At 40.1% G+C, this 24,813-nt stretch overlaps 1 protein-coding gene across 1 annotated transcript in view; it reads left to right on the plus strand.

Moving 5' to 3' along the window:
* Window positions 1–24,813, plus strand: part of LOC117300672 (E3 ubiquitin-protein ligase RNF19A-like) — a 42,808-nt gene that overhangs the window by 11,592 nt on the left and 6,403 nt on the right. Inside the window, exons 5-7 of the mRNA XM_033784382.1 lie at window positions 875–1,037; window positions 22,853–22,961; window positions 23,452–23,613. Coding sequence (XP_033640273.1) covers window positions 875–1,037; window positions 22,853–22,961; window positions 23,452–23,613 — 434 coding nt within the window. The remainder of the gene's footprint in view (window positions 1–874; window positions 1,038–22,852; window positions 22,962–23,451; window positions 23,614–24,813) is intronic.

A 24,813-nucleotide genomic window follows, 5' to 3' on the forward strand; every position in this document is an offset into this window, starting at 1 on the left:
TACACACACTGACTGTTGTAAGTCACGCAATGAGACAACATTTGGAGCATAAGTATAACCCTACAATTTACCTTTAATGTGTACAGAAAAGCAGCCATCATTCCATACATGTATGTCAAACCTACAGTGATCACCATGTATTGAAATTAAACACATTGTTGAATGTAATATATTCTATGCAACCTTGATTGAATTAAATTGGTAGTATGGCTTTATACTGTTTATGACTCGGTGTTACTAAGTAACAAGGTTAAAACGATAAAAGAGATTAATGCCATAATCAGCCAAGCATGCAACAAATTCAGCTGAATAATGAAATTGAATATCATTCACTCTATGTCTATGATGAATACATATCAGTCAATATGATGAATGTAATGCATACCCAATGTTCATTGAGGCATACAGCAAGTTTCAATATTAAATCTACATAATTTTAGTTTCGCAAATTTGAAATTACGTTTTTTTCCTGTTTTCTTCAAAATTAGATTTACCTTTGCATTGGAGTTGCCTACAATGTATTTTCAAATTATTGGGACAAAAGCTCTTAATTTTTAAAGAACATTTACAGGAGTGTCATTTAGGCATTTAAATTTGTATTTCAAAGAATTTTAGTTTGGACAAAGAAAAATTGACTAGAGCGAGACTTGAACCTTACAAAATTTACCCAGTCAGTTTACATTTTGGTTTATTACTTGAAATGATCATTTCATTGTTGTGTAATTTTCTAGTCACCCTGGCCTAATCAAGGCTTTCTTAATTGTGACCTTTGATAATACAACATTGTGAAGAATAACACATGTACATGTAGACCTGTTGAATCTCATGTTCACAGTGCCAGTTTTCATCTAGCTGTTCTTGTTTTTGCCCTTAGTCCCTCTGGATGTACTTTCTGGGGTAAGAAGCCATGGAGTCGCAAGAAGAAGATCCTTTGGCAGTTAGGTACATTAGTTGGTGCTCCAGTGGGTATAGCACTCATTGCTGGAATAGCCATACCTGCTATCATCATTGGAATACCAGTCTACGTAGGAAGAAAGGTTTGTACCAGTTTTAATTACTTATTGATCGTTTTGGATGTTCCTGTTTTTTGCAGAGAGTTCCTCATGGTTGAGGTTCCATCATTAGGACTGTCAGGTTGGCAGAGTGGTATCTTTCCTCGCCTTCCATCTTTAGGACCCCAGTTCAAATCCCACCGGGGGCACCACTCGCCTTCCATCTTTAGGACCCCAGTTCAAATCCCACCGGGGGCACCACTCGCCTTCCATCTTTAGGACCCCAGTTCAAGTCCCACCGGGGGCACCACTCGCCTTCCATCTTTAGGACCCCAGTTCAAATCCCACGGGGGGCACCACTCGCCTTCCATCTTTAGGACCCCAGTTCAAATCCCACCGGGGGCACCACTCGCCTTCCATCTTTAGGACCCCAGTTCAAATCCCACCGGGGGCACCACTCGCCTTCCATCTTTAGGACCCCAGTTCAAATCCCACCGGGGGCACCACTCGCCTTCCATCTTTAGGACCCAAGTTAAAATCCCACCGGGGGCACCACTCGCCTTCCATCTTTAGGACCCCAGTTCAAATCCCACCGGGGGAACCACTCGCCTTCCATCTTTAGGACCCCGGTTCAAATCCCACCGGGGGCACCACTCGCCTTCCATCTTTAGGACCCCAGTTCAAATCCCACCGGGGGCACCACTCGCCTTCCATCTTTAGGACCCCAGTTCAAATCCCACGGGGGGCACCACTCGCCTTCCATCTTTAGGACCCCAGTTCAAATCCCACGGGGGCACCACTCGCCTTCCATCTTTAGGACCCCAGTTCAAATCCCACCGGGGGCACCACTCGCCTTCCATCTTTAGGACCCCAGTTCAAATCCCACCGGGGGCACCACTCGCCTTCCATCTTTAGGACCCCAGTTCAAATCCCACCGGGGGCACCACTCGCCTTCCATCTTTAGGACCCCAGTTCAAATCCCACCGGGGGCACCACTCGCCTTCCATCTTTAGGACCCCAGTTCAAAGCCCACCGGGGGCACCACTCGCCTTCCATCTTTAGGACCCCAGTTCAAATCCCACCGGGGGCACCACTCGCCTTCCATCTTTAGGACCCCAGTTCAAATCCCACCGGGGGAACCACTCGCCTTCCATCTTTAGGACCCCGGTTCAAATCCCACCGGGGGCACCACTCGCCTTCCATCTTTAGGACCCCAGTTCAAATCCCACCGGGGGCACCACTCGCCTTCCATCTTTAGGACCCCAGTTCAAATCCCACCGGGGGCACCACTCGCCTTCCATCTTTAGGACCCCAGTTCAAATCCCACCGGGGGAACCACTCGCCTTCCATCTTTAGGACCCCGGTTCAAATCCCACCGGGGGCACCACTCGCCTTCCATCTTTAGGACCCCAGTTCAAATCCCACCGGGGGCACCACTCGCCTTCCATCTTTAGGACCCCGGTTCAAATCCCACCGGCGGCACCACTCGCCTTCCATCTTTAGGACCCCGGTTCAAATCCCACCGGGGGCACCACTCGCCTTCCATCTTTAGGACCCCAGTTCAAATCCCACCGGGGGCACCACACGGATTGTGTTTTCAGTCCCTACCTGACTGTGAGGGAATTCGCATGTAAAATAACCAAGTGCACTTATCGAAAAGAGAAGGGGTTTGCCCCGGTGTTCCTGGCTGTGGCTGCTTAATGCGCCGTAGCACCTTGTAAACCCTTATAAGGTGCTAACTAATTGGGTCTCAAAATTCATCACTGCAATAACCTATCTTTCTGAAAGTTTGTATATACTCAGCGCCTTGAGTACCTTGTTTGGTAGATACGTGCGCTATATAAGACTTTGATATTATTATTATGTCAGAATATTTCTCTTGGGTTTCCCTCCCATATCTAAACTGAAACTTCCTTCTCTGTCTTCTTTCCGATGATGTTCTTGGCTAGTATATTCATTTTTGTGAGAGTCCTTGGCTTCATGACCAGAATTAATAAATGAAGACCCACTATAATGTACATACTTTTAGGTGAAGGTAGTACCTGTAGCTTGTAAAAAGGAGATTTATACCAGGAGTTTGGGATGTAAGTAATCTGTTATCCATGAAAAAAAAAACATTCTTATTATCCCAAGTTATCATTTATTTCTCTTAATGTTTGTATTGTCTACATTATCAAGGACTTGACATCGGAGTCCATGTTCACATGTGTGCAATGATCAGTGTTTGAAGTTACACAGCATGTTGCCTTTACTCATGGATAAACTTACTCTGGCTGGCAACAGTCGACAGAGCAGCAATTATATTCATTGGTTTGAAAGCTGTTGTTACCCCCTGTAGTTATTGTGACATTTGGTGAAATTTACCAAATTGAAAACATGGGTTTGGTGAAAGGATTAAATAACACTCAGCGATCGGGAATGAAGAGTCATACACTGTAAACTTAGAAGTATAATATATTCAAACACTACACAATGTGTAGACTCGGATTCAGTCTGTCAAACTATAAAGAGAGAAGTGAAAGTACAACCCAACCATAAAACCAGTCTGTGTAGCCTGTAGCATCGCCTGTAAACTTGGAAGTATAATGTATTCAAACATTGTACACAATGTGTAGACTTGGATTCAGTCTGTCAAACTATAAAGAGAGAAGTGAAAGTACAACACAACCATAAAATCAGTCTTTGTAGCCTGTACCATCGTTTGTGGGGAGGAGTTGATAAGTTACACAAATTGTGTAATTGGGTTCTATGCCACTGTTTTTCTGTCAGGTTGAATGCGCCACAGCACCTACATGTAATATAGACTGGGTAAATTTTCAAAAAAAATCAACCCTGAAGGCAAATTGTGTTAATTTATGGCATACAAGTTTTTTAGGGGTATTGAGGGGTGCTGAGCTCGAATTTCTTGTATGCCAAGCTCAAAAATGTCCCATAATGCCTCAAAATCCCAAAATCCAAGATGGCCGCCACTGACGTGTTAAAATACATTTATGTGCACATCTTTTTTACTAAACAAGGTAGAAACTTAAATTAAATGTCCTTCTGTAGGTTATCATGTATGGGGAATCCAATGCAATCAACAATTTTACAATAAAATATAAAGAAATTGATTAAAACTCATATTTAATGCAAAACAATGTGTTTTTTTGTTAAAAATTTAAATAAAATAAAAATAAAATAAAAAACTCCAGTATGTAAATCCTAAGTATCCAGGGATAATTTACCTACCTTTCAGGTGTCTTTTTGGCAAACAATTATGTTGTGGAATAATTGACTTACCAACTTTGCAATTTGAATTGCAAGATATTATTGTATTATCAAATACGCCGTAATAAAATAAAATAAAATAAGTGATGTACATGTAATGGATCAGAAAACACCATTAGTTGTTGTACATTATTATTCCAGGCCACACTTCCATCGGCTGACTTCCTTTCTTTCTTTTGTTGGCCTGGTTTAGATTGATTTGTATTACTTTGTAATATTAGTTTACTCTGTAATACTTAGTATTACATTGTATTACTACATGTTGTATTGCCAACTCTTGTTGTTGCAGAGTGTCTGAATTAATCTATCATCAGTAACTGACAGTAAAAATCATCAGTAAAAATGGCTGAAAGCACAGAACGCCCTCGAAAAAGACCAGTGTTACTGGATCCCAAATTATGCATGATATGCCAGCAAGCTAGTAAGCAAAAGCTAATGACTGTAAGCAGTGATGGTCTTCCTTCAGTCAATACTATAAGGCAACTCCGGTCAAAATTAAGCAATGACAATTTCCGTGAAGCAACTGATCGTCTTACTGGAATTTTCCGTACAGACTCACCTCCACCATTCTTGTGGCATAAGGACTGCCGGTCTAGTTACATGAGTAAATGTAAAGTTGAAAGGTTAAGGAATGCTGCTTTGAAGGAAATTAACAACCAATGTTCGTCTGCTTCCACATCAACTCATCAGCAAAATGTTAGCTTACGGAGCAAAACGCCTCAGATAGATTGGAGGCAGTGTATTTTTTGTCAAAAGGCTCAAAGTGAAACGCTTCATCTCATACAAGAAATGAAAGTCAGCAGAAGAATATTGGAAGCAGCAAAGTATGACCAAATCTTAAGAGTTCAACTAGCTTGTGTGAATGATCTTACTGCTGCAGATGGAACATATCACAGAAGTTGCATTGTCCAGTTCGAACGTAGGACCAAGCGCATAGCAAATATATCACCCCAGAGCTCAGATATTACGCTAGCGTGGCTTTGCCAAGAACTTGAACAATCAGCAGAGCAAGGTGATATACTGGATCTCGTAAATGTGTGGGAAAGATACTGCACAATAGCTAGTAATGCTCAGATAGATATACCACCTTCATTTCTCAGTCGAAGGAACACATTCAAGGACAAAATAGCCGACCGTCTTGAGGGCTTATTTGAAGTTGTTGTACTGCATGATCAGCCTAGAAATGAGCCTCGTACTGTATTGGTTCCGACAAAATTTCGGCATATTCCAGTATCAGCGATGGTAAAAGACAGCATCACCGATAAACTCATCCCGTCATTAGAACAAGAAGATACTGATACATTCTTGACCATGGTTCACGTGGCATTGCAAATCCGTGGTGACATGTTGTCACATCCCAAGCCAGAAGGGATAGACATCAGCGAAGACAGGGCAATAAACAGCATACCCGATAGCCTGTATATGTTTCTGAACTTGTTACTAGGTGGTCAGCGTCTACTGGAGGAGGATGAACTGGACGATGATAAGAATGAAGCCAGACGGCGGCTTAGAATCATCAGCATTGCTCAGGATCTTATGTACACAGCCAATGGAGACAAGTTCCTCACTCCGAAGCATATAGGGTTGGCCAGTACCCTTCATCAAGCTACACGTTCGAAAGAGCTGGTGAACATGTTTCACAACGCAGGTCATGTCATGAGTTATCGAGACGTAATCAAACTTGACACTGCCCTGGCAAAGAAGACATTAGAAACCATAGATGACGATGGTTCCGTTGTTCCCCAAAATCTGGTAAAGGGACGCTACGTCCATTTCTCGACAGACAACGTGGACATTAATGAATACACTCTGGATGGAAAAGGAACCTTCCATGCCACTCAAGTGGCCGCCTGGCAACGTGGTCCACCTGAAGATGATATCCTCAATGGAATAGATATTTCTAAGACAGGAGCAATCCAAATCCCTGAGGCAATGACTGACCTCATACCTGCATCAAACAGAGGAATTACGGAGCGTCAATTCAGCGGTTTGATTGCAGCCGATTGTTTCACACAGTCATCTGAGGATTGTCTTTCAGCACAGAATGCGCACGCAACTGACATGGCGTTCATCTTATCCCGGTCATCTCACAAACCAATGCCTTCCTGGACATTGTACAATCAAAAGGCAAGCACTGTTAACCCTGAGAAAACTACAGTTGGGTACCTACCTATCATACAGAATCCTGCATCTGAACTCGAAACATTGAACACAGTTGTCAAGCGAGTGCTTCATGTGGCCAAATCGATGGAACAAAAGCATGTTGTACTGACAGTGGACGAGGCACTCTACCCAAAGCTGCTTGAATTGAAATGGTCAGTAGAAGAGTACAAGGATGTGCTTATACCTTGCCTGGGAGGACTTCACATTGCCATGAACTTTCTTGGTGTAATAGGGCGACACATGAGTGAGTCTGGCCTGAGTGAGCTGTGGGTAGGGTGTGATCTTTTGGGAGCCAATGCTGCGCAGAATGTCATGAAAGGAAAGGGGTACGCACGTGCCATCAGGACACATAAACTTACCCTTCAGGCACTTTGGCAACTACTCCTCCCACGGCTTTATACGTACCTAGATGGAGTTGATGTTACCCTGAGAGACGAACTCTCAAATGTCTGCACAACCATAGACACTGACCACATTGCACAGATAGTAAACAAACTGACAACCGACAGATTTCAGCAGCCCATGAAAGAGTTCCCGGCAGCTCTTGCAGTTGATGACCCGAATGCTGAATTCTGGTGGAACTATATGACCATGGTCAGCATCCTACTCTGCTTCACAAGAGCGCAACGTGATGGATCTTGGGATCTCCACCTATACGCCTTCAAGCGTATGCTGCCATTCCTCTTCAGGTACGATCACGTTAACTACGCCAGGTGGGGTACTGTATACTTGGCTGAGATGTCGGTTCTCCCACCAGAAGTCCTCCATGAGTTCCAAGAAGGCAACTTTGTAGTAAAACGGGCCAATCGACGCTTCAATCAGGTTTCAGCCGACCAAAGTACGGAATGGCTAAACGCTACAGGAAAAAAGAGTGGAGGCCTAGTAGGTATCACGAGAATAGCATCCGCACTCAGTAGATGGACATTGTCATACAATCTGAGAACAGTCATAGCTTCTCAGACAAAAACATTGCTGAGCCTGACAATGGACGATGAAGACGATGAGTACACACATAATGAGTGCACCAAATGCAGGATGGAGAAAGATGACTCTGATGAAGGCAGACTTGTTGTATCAATGAAACAGCATGGCGTGTTTCAAGATGGCGGTGGCACATTGCAGAACATAATCACCAAGGATGTGGTCACGCCTGTGATTCAAGAATCTCTGCTTAGTGCGGAAAAACTCGGACAGGCGCAAATGACAGTCTTTGTAAACAAACGTCTGTGTGAGCCTCCAGAAAGTAACCAGCACCTGGATCTAAAATCACCCATTCAAAAAAATAATGCCAAGATATTTGCCTCGTTGTACGAAGTTGTGAAACCTTCCAAAAGCAAGCAAAACACTATCAAAGTGGACAGGAACATTCTGCAAAGGCTTTTAACAGCTTATAAAGCGGGGCGTGAGGTTAACCTAGAAAACATCCTCCAGCATGAACTTATGACCATCCCACTATCTTTGGCCACAACTAGTGGTAGTCTACATTCTACCAACAAGTCTGTGTTAGCAAACATTCTGACACAACAAGTCCAAACTCCAGCAAATGTTACACTCAATCAGCCCAGCTGCCTGCTTATTGATGGCCAAGCACTGGTAATGGCAGTTGGAAAGCCCCCTGACATTAGAACGTTTGGAGACTATGCCAACACATTTGCTAACACTGTGTTTAAGATGGGAGCAGAATACCAGAGGATCGACGTAGTCTTCGACAGGTACCAAGGAGAGTCAATCAAAGCAGGTACAAGGACCAAACGGAAGCAGCGCCACCGACCAGTACGCCGTGTAATAGAAAATGAATCTTCAGTTCCTCTCCCGTCAGACTGGTCCAGCTTCATGGCTCTCGAGGAAAATAAAGCAGACCTCGCACAACTACTTTCAAACCACCTGATTGAATACAACCCGACAGATAAACCAGTGGTTGTAGTAGCTGGGGGGTTCGCCGAAGCGACCACTGTCAAGTCATCTGATCCAGATCTTGAAGTTTCCTCTCTGAGAGCTGACCACGAAGAAGCTGATACCCGGCTGATTTTGCATTGCATCCATGCTAATATGAAAACGATAGTTGTGTCAGTACGTGATACAGATGTGCTTCTTTTACTTCTAGCACATTATGACAGAATGGGATGTACATCTCTCTACATGAAAGCCGGGACATCGAAGGCTCCAAAGTATTTCCCAGTTCATGAAATTCGAAATCTGTTATCTCCAGATCTAGTGGACACACTACTTGCATTCCATGCTGTAACCGGCTGTGATAGTGTTTCTCAGTTTAGTTGCCACGGGAAGAAAACAGCCTGGAAAGTGTTCGAGCAGCATCACACTGATCTGGTTGGCCTTGGCAGAGGCCCTCTCACAAAAGAAATCGCTATATCAACCGAAAAATTCATCTGTAAAATATATGGCGTCCCTAAAGTAGATACATGCAACAAAGCACGAGTCAAGTTGTTTTGTATTGGTCATGCACAAGAGACTCTGCCACCAACCTCAGATGCAGCAAAGTTTCACATCATGCGTTCACACTATCAAGCAAGTGTCTGGAATCAAGCACACTTGCCGCATCCTGATCTTCCTCCAGTGACCGAAATGGGATGGATGCACCTGGACGGTCAGTTAGTGCCATGGCTACTCTCTCTGCCACCTATCCCTAAAGCTTGCAGGGAGATCACCTCATGTGGTTGTACAAAGGGGTGCCTTAGCCTGCGCTGCAGCTGCAGGAAAGCTCGCATGAAATGCATCGAGGCGTGCAACTGCAGGAAACTTGATGACAACTGCCGGAACACCCATGACGACCAGGAATGAGTTCACATGTGCACATCTACATCTACCGCAGATATGGTAAGCTCATGTAAATTACTCACAATTAAAGTTTTGCCATTGCTGTCATTTTACAACAAAATTTGCATGTCAAATTTTGGTTTTGGTATAAAGTGTGTGTCAGTGTTACTTGGAGGTTTTCCACTTAAGCCAAATATATGCCCTTTTAACCAAATGGACTGTCTTTTTATTTGTTTTTGCTGTTCAGATGTGCTTCCTGTCAAGCCGTCTATGTTCCTGGTGAGGAAGGAGAACGATGAGCCTTCGGATCTTTGGTCGGAAAATTAACAATCTTTAGAGAACTTTTTGCATTAAATACAACTTTAAACCAGTTTCTCACAATGTTATCTCAAAACTGCTTGTGGCATTGGATTCCCCATACATGATAACCGTAAAAAGGAAATTCAATTTAATTTTCTACCTTGTTTAGGATTCTTAGGATTATAACGTACTGGAGTTTTTTTATTTTATTTTTATTTTATGTAAATGTTTAACAAAAAAACACATTTTTTGGCATTAAATATGAGTTTTAATCAATTTCTTCATATTTTATTGTAAAATTGTTGATTTCATTGGATTCCCCATACATGATAACCTACAGAAGGACATTTTATTTAAGTTTCTACCTTGTTTAGTAAAAAAGATATGCATATTAATGTATTTTAACGTGTCAGTGGCGGCCATCTTGGATTTTGGGATTTTGAGGCATTATGGGACATTTTTTAGCTTGGCATACAGCAAATTCGAGCTCAGCACCCCTCAATACCCCTAAAAAATGTGTATGCCATAAATTAACACAATTTGCCTTCAGCACTTTAAATATGCACATTTTCACAATTTGTACCCAGTCTAATACATGGACATGTACCATTAGAAGGTGCTACAACGGGTCTCATAATTAACAACACAGCTCTGACTATCCTGTTATTGTTAAAACACAAATTACATGAGCCCTTTAACACATGTCCATAGAGTGTGATAAAGTGCTACATAAGAAAGCATTTATTATTGTATGATTGGAAACTTAGTGCAGATGTAGAACACAAGTAGGATTTGAAACTTTGCATGGTGGAAATACGATATGAAAAGGTTTGCGGTAACACCATGTAATGATGATCTCTAAATGAGTATCTCTACAATATTGAACATGTAAAATTTTGCACCACTCTTGTATCTGATTGCAGTTGTGATTTATGGTTTTGGGGTTAGGTGGGGTTGAAGGTTATTCTGTTCCTTTTTTGCTTTCTTCTTAGCATTTTAAGATTGATTTCTTGGCTGAAATGACTCCCAATCAAACATGGGTATAGAGCAACCCACACACTTAAATGTAGACACTCGATTAACACAATTCTCATGCATTGTCTGTAACATTGATAGCAAACTTTGGGTTGGACATACAGAATTATAACAACAGAAAAGCTTCACTGATTGACAAAACAAATAAACAAAGTCGTACCACATTCAAGGCTATTTATGTGATAGGTGGAATACATAACTGCATCCTGATGTCAATGTGATGGTGCCTACTCTATACTATACCTAGATACATGCATGCTGTAATGTCCTGTAGGTTTTAAGGATTCAATGAGTTGAATACATTTGTGTAAATGCATCTTGGGATCTTTTCTCCAACTCCATGATGATTGTAAAATTAGGTGGTCCCATTTTAGTGACAAAAAGGTTATCAATGATTGATATTCAAAATGAATTTATTTCTTATTTTCTGGGTTCATACAATTTTAAAACTAACAGATCATTAACTAATGTGCATGAACCGTCGTTAAGGGCAATAATTATGATCAAAGGTTAGAGTTAGTGATAGCTTTATACATAGTACCTAATCAAACTCTGCATTGCTGTTAAGTCTCCACTACTGTGTTTGATCTGTGATTATAACACTTGATTTCAACAACTTATTTATTGGATGTGTCTAACGTCATTGACATTACTGTTTGATTTCTTTTGATAATGGCTGATTTCAAAGTATTATTTCCTTACTGTCTGCAACTTTAACTTCTGTGTTTGATCTCTTGTATGATTGTCACAGTTGAATTCTGTGCAGTATTTACTTGTTGCTACACTGTAGTCCTCACTTCTGTGTTTAATATGGGTCTGAGCATGGAGTTTTCCTTCATCTACTCTATGGTCTGATTTTCTTTGTTTATTTGATGACTTCTCCACTTAGAGGAACACGTTGCCTTGGATCGGTCGAGTTAGTCTTCGAAAAGCGTTTGAAACCATATGTTATAAAATGCATATGGTTAGAAAGATGTTTTAAAAGTAGAATACAATGATCCACACACATTTGCCTCGAAATTGCGTGGTTTTCCTTTTACTTTGCGAACTAACACGGTCGGCCATTTATGGGAGTAAAAAATTTGACTCCCATAAATGGCCGACTGTGTTTGTCGACAAGGTTAAAGGAAAACCACGCAAATTCGAGTGATACTCGTGTGGATCATTATATTCTACTTTTAAAATATCTTTCTAATCATGCATTTTATAACAAACGGTTACAACGCTTTTGAAAGACCAACTCGACCGATCCAAGACAATGTGTTCCTTTAAAGGCAGTGGACACTATTGGCAATTACTCAAAATAATTATTAGCATAAAACTTTACTTGGTATCAAGTAATGGGGAGCTGTTGACAGTATAACACATTCTGAGAAACAGCTCCTTCTGAAGTAACATAGTTTTCGCGAAAGAAGTAACTTTGAGTTCTCAAAATCAAGCTGCTGAAAGCACACAACTTTGGGTGACAAGAAGGGTGTTTTTCTTTCATTATTATCTCGCAACTTCGACAACCAACTGAGCTCAAATTGTCACTGGTTTGTTATTTTATGCAAATGTTGAGATACACCAAGTGGGAAGACTGGTCTTTGACAATTACCAATAGTGTCCAATGTCCATAATTGATGTATTCATTGTAACTGATCATTCCAGAAACATCGTGTTCTGTTTACATTGATGTAACATCAGACTTTTTGTTTCATTATTTATCAATGGATTTAATCTCAATTTGTCATGAGTTCTTGTTTCACTGTGTAGAGATTGTCTGGGGACATATTGGATCAATGCCAATAGTACAGGCTACTGCTATAAATAAATCGGTTATAGTTTATGTACTGACAAAAGAAAAATGTTTATTTGATCTTAAATTTTTTGAAACCCCTGTTGCAAATATATGCCCGACTGTGAAATATTCGAAAGCTGGGTTTTACGCGAACGCACAATATTCGCGAGGGCGTTAGATTACTGCGTGACGCAGTTTAAAAAGGAAGCTGACGCTTAAATGACCAATGAAAAGGCTGTTCATCCCGCGCGAAAAAAAAACAAGCGTCTGCATAAGTTTCGTGATCGGAGATGGGCAAAAATTCTTAATTTTGTTTAAGTAATTTGACCTAAGGTCATGTTTTCATATCGGTTTTTCTTAGTTATTTTATTGAATTCATTTGTACTTTTCTATATGTTGTTAATTAGTATTACATTTTCAACAACATATGTAATTTTTATGGTCATCAGTCACGTTAAACTAAAATAATGGACGAAACAAAATCTCCCCAACGTAAAACTCCATAAGGTCCCGGAAGTTCAAATATACGCGAGACTTGCGCGAGACTTGCACAGTCTATAGCCTTCAGTACTTCTTTCTGTATCAACTAAATTTTGCTTTTGTATTTACTTCCTATCTCTATTAACTTTTACTTCTCTTTTGTTTTCAACTCAAAGCGCATAGGGACTTCTCTGTGATTGTGATTTAGAACTTGAGGTCTCGAAATCATCTATCTTAACGCACACAACTTCATGTGACCAGGGTGTTTTTTCTTTCATTATTATCTCGCAAGTTTGATGACTGATTGAGCTCAAATTTTCACAGGTTTGTTATTTTATGCATATATGTTGAGATACACCAACTGTGAAGGCTAGTCTTTGACAATTACCAATAGTGTACACTGCCTTTAAGATCCAGACTAGTACACTAACCCAACAATCCAATTAATAAGCCCATGAAATTCATAATTCAAACAAAAAATCAATGTTTGTTTTTAAAAATCAATGCATGATAAATCCTGTGTTCTTTTTTAGTTTGGTAGGAACAGAAGTGATAGGCAGTACTTGCTTAAAAATGCAAATATCTCTCTGAAATGCTGGCATTTGAACGTCAATAGTGTCACCCATTCTACTTGTTTGGACAAAATGTGTTAAAAAAATGTTTTGTTTAACTTTGGCTTTGATGCTGTTTGCTAGTTTAATAAACCATGGCATAATTTCCTTGAAAAGTCAATGATAAACAAACCTAGAGATCTCCTTCCAAACATGGCATTGGGATGATACCACACGGCACTACAGGGTTACATCGTCCTTGTCCTCTGGTTAGGCACTACAGGGTTACATCGTCCTTGCCCTCTGGTTAGGCACTACAGGGTTACATCGTCCTTGCCCTCTGGTTAGGCACTACAGGGTTACATCGTCCTTGCCCTCTGGTTACACAAACATTATTAAGATTACTCTGCAGAATGAGTAATTTATTGTGATGATACACATATGGCATTACAGGGTTACATCGTCCTTGCCCTCTGGTTAGGCACTACACGGTTACATCGTCCTTGCCCTCTGGTTAGGCACTACAGGGTTACATCGTCCTTGCCCTCTGGTTAGGCACTACAGGGTTACATCGTCCTTGCCCTCTGGTTAGGCACTACAGGGTTACATCGTCCTTGCCCTCTGGTGAGGCACTACAGGGTTACATCGTCCTTGCCCTCTGGTTAGGCACTACAGGGTTACATCGTCCTTGCCCTCTGGTTAGGCACTACAGGGTTACATCGTCCTTGCCCTCTGGTTAGGCACTACAGGGTTACATCGTCCTTGCCCTCTGGTTAGGCACTACAGGGTTACATCGTCCTTGCCCTCTGGTTACACAAACATTATTAAGATTACTCTGCAGAATGAGTAGTTTATTGTGATGATACACACATGGCACTACAGGGTTACATCGTCCTTGCCCTCTGGTGAGGCACTACAGGGTTACATCGTCCTTGCCCTCTGGTTACACAAACATTATTAAGATTACTCTGCAGAATGAGTAGTTTATTGTGATGATACACACATGGCACTACAGGGTTACATCGTCCTTGCCCTCTGGTGAGGCACTACAGGGTTACATCGTCCTTGCCCTCTGGTTAGGCACTACAGGGTTACATCGTCCTTGCCCTCTGGTTAGGCACTACAGGGTTACATCGTCCTTGCCCTCTGGTTAGGCACTACAGGGTTACATCGTCCTTGCCCTCTGGTTAGGCACTACAGGGTTACATCGTCCTTGCCCTCTGGTTAGGCACTACAGGGTTACATCGTCCTTGCCCTCTGGTTAGGCACTACAGGGTTACATCGTCCTTGCCCTCTGGTTACACAAACATTATTAAGATTACTCTGCAGAATGACTAGTTTATTGTGATGATACACACATGGCACTACAGGGTTACATCGTCCTTGCCCTCTGGTTAGGCACTACAGGGTTACATCGTCCTTGCCCTCTGGTTACACAAACATTATTAAGATTACTCTGCAGAATGACTAGTTTATTGTGATGATACACACATGGCACTACAGGGTTACATCGTCCTTGCCCTCTGGTTAGGCACTACAGGGTTACATCGTCCTTGCCCTCTGGTTACACAAACATTATTAAGATTACTCTGCAGAATGAGTAGTTTATTGTGATGTAACATACATGTACTGTGTACATAGATGTACATAGTACACTGTCTGTCTTAACGACCTAAGCTTAGCTTCTAGAGTACTGTGTGTTACAGACACAACACAATTAATTTAATGTGTAATTTGTCACGCTGCGCAATTTCATACAACACAAAAAAGTCGCAGAGCACCAAACAATTTTGCTTACAACCAGAAGCAGCCAAAATACCATGTGTTCTATTTGCGACTGGTTTCCTGCTTATTTTCGCTTAGCAAACAAAATTATATTTAAATACATGTAGTTTACCACAAGGCTTTGAGGTTTTTTAGGGCTTAATATTTTAATGCTAAACAAATTATAAGCAGAATTCTCTGCAGCTGTAGGGAATTAAGCCCTGCTGTACCTGTGTACGGTCATACAATCGGTTATCAAGTACATGTAAAGCATCTCCCTAGAGCTGAGCTTTCAGAAACAAACAAGTTTCCTACACCTGTAACTCTCTAAAATCAATGCATACACAAAACATATAATTCAAAATGTATTTCCATGGAAACTTGGTATTTGACGTCTACCATAGCATCAATGAGTGCATCATGCCTAAAATAACGCAGCCATTTCAGTTGTGTTCAGGCCATTTTGTTAGCTACGTCATTTGACAAATTGAATGCAAAATGCGCAATCGCTGTCATCCACACTCCATTTCCGGGGAGTTTGAGGTTATTTTAGGAATTGTCTATACTCTAGAGACTTGACGGCGGTGGGGACAAGCGAAGAGTAAAATGCACGTCACAGAACAACACAGTAGCACACATCTCAAGGGAACACATGGACAGGCAAAGTGTCTCACATAATCAACTCTCTCATCTTCACCACAGATGACAAGACTATTTATTCAAAATCTAAGCAAATATTGATCAAGTATCTACATGAGCTTTTCCTTGAAAGATGTGGACTAGAGATGAGAGAGGATTGGTGGTAACGTGAGATGATGGATCAGATGGAATTGAAATACTGACAAGATATCACTGTCTTCTCTCCTTGCATGCCTTGTGGTTTTTTGTCTTCTTGGCTGTTTTCTCTCCTTCTGGTTTTTGTCTTGGCTGTTTTAGCTGAATCTTAAGGGTTTAAGCTTACAACCTGTGCGTACTTTGTGTGCTACTTTGATATGTAATGTATGAAGACATCCGATAGTGATACAGTATAGGGTTTCAAGCGGTGCTGTATTAACCAAACATATCGAACTCTCCAAGTGAATCGATGCAGGCTTTTTATTTTTCAGTAAAAAATTAAATTTCTATTTTGACTGAGTCTAGCTACATGTACATGGATTCTTTGGTTGAGCTAAATTTGGGATGAGACAATTGCCTTTTGTGCCTGAGCTTTGAATAGGATGCGTCTAATTTGAATACTAAATGTCAATTCTTCCATTTGACCATCAAGTTTCTGAGATAAGCGGAGAGAGTGAAAAACCCAAAGTGGTTTGTGATTTCTTTGCTTGTTTAGAAATGAACTGATCTTTATGCACTATGGTTAGTGTGTGTATCCATGGAGGTATTTCTTCCTCCATGGTGTATCTTACTAAATGTCTATTATGCATGTGTACATAGCAAGGGGATCAGGTTGGCTCAGCATTTCCCTGCCTTTCACCTCGATTGACCCTGGTTCAAATCCCATTACAGACAAAAGCTCATACATCGCATGTTGTTGACCTGAATGTGTGGGTTTTCCTAATTGCAGTTTTTCTCCCACATCTGAAACTAAATGTCTTCTTGCTTCCTATTATCATAATTATGCTGTTTGATGTGGATTTGTAATAAATTAGTAATTGAAGTCAATAAACATTTTGGGGATCCATTAGTGCTATTTATAGGAAATATGATTCTAAATTGAGGAAGTGTACTTGTTATGAGTCAGGAAATTATTAACTTTGCCTTAAGAATGATTTAAAAATTTAATTGAATCAGTGTTTCACAAGTATACTTCAAACATTCGGGATTCTCTTTCCTTTCTTAAAATGAAATCAATGAAGAAGAGAAAAACACAACAGAATACAAATACAATATGTACTGGGTAACATACAACAATTTATCAAAACTTGATCTAAATGAAAACGTTTAGCAAAAAAAGGTCCATGTTAGGTAATGGTAGGCCTCTATTTATTTTGCATGCAAATGCAATACTTTTTATAAAAGGTTTCTGTCAATGGCCAGAATTGCATGGATGCATCTCTCATGATAAAATAAAATTTGGCTCAAGGTCTATTGATCTAGCCAATTTTATAGAGCTGCTCAAAGACACTGATTTTGTGCTTACTGTGGGATTTTCTTTCTATGTGCACTAGCTGAAATACACCCAAGTGACTGGTATAGCAATGCAATACATTGGACAACATACCAGCTGTGAGCCTTATTTTCTTGCTAATACATGTAGTAGGCTTTGCACATGTTCTGCTAGATGAGTAAGAATAAATCTGATTAGTATTACACTACAGTAAGCAGCTCTGGGATTGGGCTCTGCTCTTTTCTTTTGAACATGTCTCATGTAAATAAACACACTAAACTGAGTGTGTAATAACAACTCAAACATGTCTCATGTAAATAAACACACTAAACTGAGTGTGTAATAATACTCAAACATGTCTCATGTAAATAAACACACTAAACTGAGTGTGTAATAACACTCAAACATGTCTCATGTAAATAAACACACTAAACTGAGTGTGTAATAACACTCACACATGTCTCATGTAAATAAACACACTAAACTGAGTGTGTAATAACACTCAAACATGTCTCATGTAAATAAACACACTAAACTGAGTGTGTAATAACACTCAAACATGTCTCATGTAAATAAACACACTAAACTGAGTGTGTAATAACACTCAAACATGTCTCATGTAAATAAACACACTAAACTGAGTGTGTAATAACACTCAAACATGTCTCATGTAAATAAACACACTAAACTGAGTGTGTAATAACAACTCAAACATGTCTCATGTAAATAAACACACTAAACTGAGTGTGTAATAATACTCAAACATGTCTCATGTAAATAAACACACTAAACTGAGTGTGTAATAACACTCAAACATGTCTCATGTAAATAAACACACTAAACTGAGTGTGTAATAACACTCAAACATGTCTCATGTAAATAAACACACTAAACTGAGTGTGTAATAACACTCAAACATGTCTCATGTAAATAAACACACTAAACTGAGTGTGTAATAACACTCAAACATGTCTCATGTAAATAAACACACTAAACTGAGTGTGTAATAACACTCAAACATGTCTCATGTAAATAAACACACTAAACTTAGGGCCACTGATTTTCCGTTTCAGAAAAGTGCAAATTCCGTTTGGCAAAAACATGAATTCCGTTTCAGGCACAAAAAATTCCGTTTCATGTTTTTTTAATTAGATAAAAGGTTGTTTAATACCCAGGGACACACTTATAAAAATCAATTTGAGATAAGTTGCACTGTTAATGTTGACTTCGTAAAATGTTCATTTGAACTGACAAATTTCAAAAAAATACTTTTTTTATAATTGTGGATTATTTTGTATACTGAAGTCGATGAAACAAAAACATGTGACTGCAGTATCAATGCACATGATGTGATAGACTTGATTCCAAGTCTAAAACTGCAGTTGATTCTCTGCATCAGCCACATTGTAGGCTAATGACAGGAGTGTATCCACAAGAGGGCGCTGTTTCAACATGATCAAAGACTTGGGAACAAGTCTATGGACGTGACCATTCTCCATCCACAAACAAAATGTCAGCCATTTTGTTTTCGCTTTGGCGACAGAATGTTGACAGTTTACGGTTTTATTTTAGACCTTTCCGAGATGAAAAAACATTGTATGTGTTCTTATAGATCATAGGTAAGCTAGTTTGTGTATTATTGTTTGTAAAAGAGAGGGAGAAAAAGCAATTTGGGTGAACAAAAAATGTTTAAAATGTGCCGCGAATAATGCCCAACGTGTGTACATCATGTGTGTAAACATTGAGGATGATGTGAAGTAGAACAGAATGATCCACGATTACGATCTCGTACTTTTTAATGGTCTGATTTCTGATGCCTTTTTAGTTTAACAAAAAGAATCTTAATAAAGAATGCAATTTCAATAGTTTTGGCGTCAAGAAAAAAATTTAAAAAAATCAAATTTTCTGAAATCCCGTTTTCCGTTTCAAAGGGCGGATTCCGCGAATTCCGTCCGTTTTCCGCGATCGCGGAAAATCAGTGGCCCTATAAACTGAGTGTGTAATAACACTCAAACATGTCTCATGTAAATAAACACACTAAACTGAGTGTGTAATAACAACTCAAACATGTCTCATGTAAATAAACACACTAAACTGAGTGTGTAATAGTACTCAAACATGTCTCATGTAAATAAACACACTAAACTGAGTGTGTAATAACACTCAAACATGTCTCATGTAAATAAACACACTAAACTGAGTGTGTGATAACACTCAAATATGTCTCATGTAAATAAACACACTAAACTGAGTGTGTAATAACACAGGTGACCGTGTTTTCATGTGAGCAATGAGGCCAAAGGAATTTCCCTTGCAAGTTTGATTGTAATGTATTGTATTGTATTGTATTGTATTGTATTGTATTGTATTGTAATGTATTGTATTGTATTGTATAGTACATGTAACTGAAGCTAACATTTTTACTACTTCCCTTCATACATATTATCAACATAAGTCAGTTTGAGATTACGTAAACTAGATATTGACTTCATTGTGGTCAGGGTTATTAAAAAAAGTGCTCACAATATAATGTCAACATACATGTACAAGTACTTGTAGTCTGCTATTAGAGTTTAAGCCTTCATCATTAGCATGTAATTGAAAATAACTGTTGATTATTAACCTGTTTAATGTACGTCATAACCGTTTGTACACATGATGTATGTATAGTGACTGCAAATAGCCAATATTTGACCATGTCTCTTTGTATGTTTTCATGGAGATAATATTGTCATCTAGTGACTGCAAATAGCCAATATTGGACCATGTCTCTTTGTATGTTTTCATGGAGATAATTGTCATCATTAGCATCATGTACAGTGATGGATGTCACCATGCCCAGTGATGGATGTCACCTTGCCCATGTACAGTGATGGATGTCACCTTGCCCATGTACAGTGATGGATGTCACCTTGCCCATGTACAGTGATGGATGTCACCTTGCCCATGTACAGTGATTGATGTCACCTTGCCCATGTACAGTGATGGATGTCACCTTGCCCATGCCCAGTGATGGATGTCACCTTGCCCATGTACAGTGATGGATGTCACCTTGCCCATGTACAGTGATGGATGTCACCTTGCCCATGTACAGTGATGGATGTCACCTTGCCCATGTACAGTGATGGATGTCACCTTGCCCATGTACAGTGATTGATGTCACCTTGCCCATGTACAGTGATGGATGTCACCTTGCCCATGCCCAGTGATGGATGTCACCTTGCCCATGTACAGTGATGGATGTCACCTTGCCCATGTACAGTGATGGATGTCACCTTGCCCATGCCCAGTGATGGATGTCACCATGCCCATGTACAGTGATGGATGCCACCTTGCCCATGTACAGTGATGGATGTCACCTTGCCCATGTACAGTGATGGATGTCACCATGTACAGTGATGGATGTCACCATGCCCAGTGATGGATGTCACCTTGCCCATGTACAGTGATGGATGTCACCTTGCCCATGTACAGTGATGGATGTCACCTTGCCCATGTACAGTGATGGATGTCACCTTGCCCATGCCCAGTGATGGATGTCACCATGCCCAGTGATGGATGTCACCATGCCCAGTGATGGACGTCACCTTGCCCAGTGATGGATGTCACCTTGCCCAGTGATGGATGTCACCTTGCCCATGTACAGTGATGGATGTCACCATGCCCAGTGATGGATGTCACCATGCCCAGTGATGGACGTCACCTTGCCCAGTGATGGATGTCACCTTGCCCAGTGATGGATGTCACCTTGCCCAGTGATGGATGTCACCTTGCCCAGTGATGGATGTCACCTTGCCCAGTGATGGATGTCACCATGCCCAGTGATGGATGTCACCTTGCCCATGTACAGTGATGGATGTCACCTTGCCCATGTACAGTGATGGATGTCACCATGTACAGTGATGGATGTCACCATGCCCAGTGATGGATGTCACCTTGCCCAGTGATGGTCGCACCTTGCCCAGTGATGGATGTCACCTTGCCCAGTGATGGATGTCACCATGCCCAGTGATGGATGTCACCTTGCCCATGTACAGTGATGGATGTCACCATGTACAGTGATGGATGTCACCTTGCCCAGTGATGGATGTCACCATGTACAGTGATGGATGTCACCTTGCCCAGTGATGGATGTCACCTTGCCCAGTGATGGATGTCACCTTGCCCAGTGATGGATGTCACCTTGCCCAGTGATGGATGTCACCATGCCCAGTGATGGATGTCACCTTGCCCATGCATGTCCTTAATTTCTACCTCCATGCTGTACATTAACACTTATTTTTTCATGTCATTAATATACATGTACATGTACATGTCATCATGTCTTTGTTATGCATAGGCCTACTATATAAAAATACATCCACATCCGCCCGTGTCTTGCTTGTTCATACATTGTCTTTAGTAAAAATGTCATCAATGTATGTACAATGTCCTTGTCCATAGACTTTATATCACCATGTACATAATGTCACCGTGTGTACATTAAGGTACACGTCTCATGCCCTTGTAACCTAAATGGACACTTGTCACTTGTTGAAATTATTTTGTCCTGAATTAACAACTTGTTTTACCATTACCAGTATGTGTATGCACCATGTTACATGTTAACAAACTAATTTCTTAAGAAAGTGGTACAGGCTCATTAAGGCCATTAAGTTATAAGACCATTGAGTTGCAGGGACTTTACATTTGACAATACACACACACTGTAATGGCACAAATGCACGTAGGCCTTAATAGGCCTTACGTATGCACAGACTTCTTGATGTGAATCCTGTATTTATAATCATCAACAAATGATGTAAGACTAAGAGTCAAAATGATGTAAGAGTCAAAATGCACAAACATCACCCTGGGAGTGATTACTTCTGTATACTACTAATTGGAATGAACCTTCTTAGATTCAGACACAGTTGAATATGAGGAGGAGAAAAACATCTTGAGTTGTTGAGTATCAATCACGTCATTTTAAGACCTTCCAAGTACATCATCAGAATGTCCTCATTAAGCAGTTGACGTTGGATGACGTCTTTCTTTATAAAAACTGGTGCAAATCGAATAACAAATTATCAAATTATGTCTTGGAACATTTTTGGAATGTCATTTTTTGAGGGTTGTTGAAGTCCTGTGGGTTGTCCATTATTGTAAGATGCAGTAGGGATGCTGGTTGCACCTGCAATGCTAATCACTTTATTTCCCTTGAGAGATAGAGCATGGTTGGTTACTAGCCAATTGCTTACTGCCTTGGTTTGCATAGTCTGGTCTATTCAGGGTGAAGACATATCATTTTTTCAAAAGAGAATGAAAATGACGTTTGTTGTCTTTAAGTTATTTAGTCAGGGTTTCATTAAAAGAAGAAACAAAATCAAAAGAAACACAAATTAAATGGTCATCCACACCTTTTTTTTCTTTTCGTTTTTAATTATTAGGGAGGTTGAAATCTGTCATGTACTGCATTTTCCTCTTTGCATTTTCTACACATTCTTTTTAAAGCAGTTAGGCTCTGTTTTTGAAGTCTCAAATGCAAGACTAACCTTTCTTGTATCTTCATAAGTTTAATGTACTTGAGGTTTTAATATGAAGTTTAAGAGTGTACATGAACCTGTGTAATATAAATGTTTGTCTGTTTATTTCCTAGGTTCATGGCAAGTACTCTGGAACATCAAGACATCATCGTAACTTGGCAATTGCTGGTAGTGTTACCATGTCTGTACTAGTCTCCCCTGTAATAGCAGCATTAACAGTTGGTAAGAGCTTTATCCAGACAACTCTATGCTTGCTCAGATTACATGTACCTCAAATATTTAAAACTCTGATTTTCTGAATAATTCAATGAAATGTGTCTCTATTAACCCAGATCTAGAATAACACACTGGCCACCAGGACCATGCCCTCTGTTGCCCCTTGGCTTGGCCGTGGTGCCCCTACAAAAGTTTCGCATTGACTTTAAGCTTTTCCAGTTAAAGTGCCCTTTGCAAAACCAAAATGGCCTTGCCCTCTCAATTCGCTATATTTGTTGTATTTAATCCGCACCTGTGTGATAACTAATCTAGTTAGGGTTCTGTGAGTCCTAGGCCCTTTTGCAAATACTTCAGGTTTGGATTTGGCTTGAGGCTACAATGTACGTTCTCTCGTCTGAAGCCCTGAGCGCGTATACGCAAAGCACTTATCTTGACTCCAAGAGCGTATTGAAATCAGAAACTAATTATTGCTATTATGTGTGTATATAACCTACAGGTATCGGAGTGCCTATTCTTCTTGCGTATGTTTATGGCGTTGTACCAGTGTCTTTATGTCGTAGTGGAGGATGTGGTGTAACAACTGGAGATAAAGGAGGAGTTAGAATTGACTTTGAAGATGACAATGATGTGGGTGCAATTACTCCTGGTAATACATCAGGTAAGGATAAAGAATTGTCAACAGAGTAGAAAAATATAGAAAAGTCAATCTAGGGCTTGATTTCATCTAAGATTCATTCATTAGAGATTAGTTGTCAGTATTACCATATTAATATGTATTAGGCCTATGGCATCACACTTTGCTTGCAAGTAAGATTGATTGGCAGTTAAGATCAACCTTTTAAAACTCTTTTTGTGGAACTGGCCCCCGGGAAACTCTTATGTAAGGCACAGTCTATAGATTGGTGAATGGGAATGCAATACAAATTTTGACTTCACAAATTCACAACAAATAATTCGCAACAGTTGAACTGTGTTCAACTCCTGTGAAACACTTTCTGCAAAACAGCCATGTGACGTTCAAATACACTTTGCATTCACAATGGCAGGAAGTATTGAACCAGTATTAATGCGAGCAATCCAATTTGTCAGAGACAGTAATTCAGATCCTGAGATCATCTCTTCAATCTCTATCAGTGTCTATTCATCTTTATGTGATTTAATTATATCCATAATAACCCAAACTCCTGAAAACTTGCCTGCTTTTGTGTGTGATGTTGTACTAATGACTACACCAGTGAACTGATCATATCCAACATATCCAACATATCCAACGAGGCCGAAGGCCGAGTTGGTTATGGGACGCAGAAGCGCAATATTTTTCCGATTCCACTCGCGCTTGTGTGATAACTTTTAATAACACAAGTCAGTTACACCAGTGTGTTCGGGTTGTAAAACCTGAACATGTCTGTAACATTTGTACCATTGTTACCATTGATATTATTATTATTGTCATGTTGTTATCTTTACCCTGTTTTATATGTTTTTTGGTGAATTCATAATGAACTTTTAAGTAAATACTTAATTTATATTTTGAGTAAGAAATGTCTTTTTTATGCTAAACCATCGTGCTTTATTGTTAACCATTGCACTTTGTTGTTAACCATTGCACAGCATTTGTGCATTGTACGGTAACTTGGTAGTGATAGCGGTTAATTCTACTTCTGTAATTATTGCGGTAGGAATAAAGAATAGTTACAAGTTTAGCTTTACAGCTATGCACCACTTACTGTTTACAAGGTGCATTCTGATTTGTATACAATTAAAACTGATTTCTTATAAAAGGAAAGGCTTGTTGGTCTAGTGGTAAGACATCAGGGGTTGATTTCACAAAGATAGTCCTTACTTAGGACTAGTCCTA

This window comes from Asterias rubens, chromosome 16, assembly GCF_902459465.1.
Source record: "Asterias rubens chromosome 16, eAstRub1.3, whole genome shotgun sequence".
NCBI classification, from domain to species: Eukaryota; Metazoa; Echinodermata; class Asteroidea; order Forcipulatida; family Asteriidae; genus Asterias; species Asterias rubens.